The sequence below is a fragment of the Austrofundulus limnaeus genome, unplaced genomic scaffold (genome assembly GCF_001266775.1).
Source record: "Austrofundulus limnaeus strain Quisiro unplaced genomic scaffold, Austrofundulus_limnaeus-1.0 Scaffold317, whole genome shotgun sequence".
NCBI lineage: Eukaryota > Metazoa > Chordata > Actinopteri > Cyprinodontiformes > Rivulidae > Austrofundulus > Austrofundulus limnaeus.
Genome location: NW_013952719.1, coordinates 486830 through 487948, shown reverse-complemented (window position 1 = coordinate 487948; position 1119 = coordinate 486830). Strand labels below are relative to the sequence as shown.

Genomic DNA, 1119 nt, shown 5'->3' with positions numbered 1-1119 from the left:
TAACCGCACATCTTATTAACCTACCCGGACGACGCTGAAGTCCAGTTTGGCCTCCTGAGCACATTGCAGTATCAGCTGGAAGCACGCCTTGCTCTGATTGGTCATCCCATTGTCATAGTAACGTTCCAGGATCCTCTGCTGCTCAGCTGTAAACACGGACCGCAGGTTCATCTGAGACACAATCAGGACGAATGGTGAAGGGAAAAAAAACTTGAGTCTCTTCAAAAAACAAGTTACTTGCTGTATCTCAAACAACGTAAGAGTGTCACTTTAATTTAATCACAATTGATTTTTAATGCACTCACAGTCTGCAGGCCACGCCTTTGTGACCACGCATCCATTCTGCTGCTGGAGGGAAAAGAGGCAGCCATGCAGATCACAGCAACACCTCCATTTGTAYAGAAAAGCACTGGTTTGTTAGGACTGTTGTCATCTTGCGTCAGTGCGCCTGGCACACCTCCGGGTGATGCAGCTGAGAGGAGCGAGAGAACACTTTTTACATGCCAAACTGGTAAACAGGTCTAATAGCGTTTCTTGGGGGGAAAATGCTTACTACCTGAAAACAATGGTGCAATTTGTTAGAGCTCAGTAATAAAAAGTGATATGGATGACTCTCAGCCACTACTTCAACAGGTTTTAGCTCAGTCTCTGTAAAGTTGACTGAATTATGCCGGTTTTTGTTGATTAGCTGTGGGGGCCACCAGGAATCTGGCCGAATCCAAAAGTTAATCAGCTGTAGMTGTACATCCAGTTATTACTTTCTGATTACTACAACTTGTTCAGGGGTTAACTGCAAACTATTATTTTAAAGCCATATTTTTTTTACATTCAAATCATTCAGTTGGGGTCTATATAAAGTGGACAGTTTCTCCTTATTGTAACTCCACAAGCCCCTCTTTCACCCCTTTTCTGAGGTGTGTTTTAAAGCAGCTCATTTTGATTCTCTGTCGCATAGGGCTGCCACGATTAATCGACGACTAATCGATTATTAAAATAATCGATGACTAATTTAATAATCGATTAATCGTTTTCTTTTTTTGTTCTTTCCTTTGTTTTTCTCTCCAAACTGCTTTGACACCTTCCACTGCCACGTCTGCCTTTCTGTCCTTGACACACATG

General features: G+C 42.5%; 1 protein-coding gene across 2 annotated transcripts in view; it reads right to left on the bottom strand.

The window, feature by feature from the left end:
* The window catches only part of hdx (highly divergent homeobox), a 20065-nt gene that overhangs the window by 14807 nt on the left and 4139 nt on the right, over positions 1-1119 (bottom strand). For both annotated transcript variants that reach the window (XM_014022071.1, XM_014022070.1), the window contains exons 2-3: positions 306-472; positions 25-171 (exon numbers count right to left, since the gene is read on the bottom strand). In XM_014022071.1, coding sequence (XP_013877525.1) covers positions 25-171; positions 306-371 — 213 coding nt within the window. In that variant the 5' untranslated portion in view covers positions 372-472. The remainder of the gene's footprint in view (positions 1-24; positions 172-305; positions 473-1119) is intronic.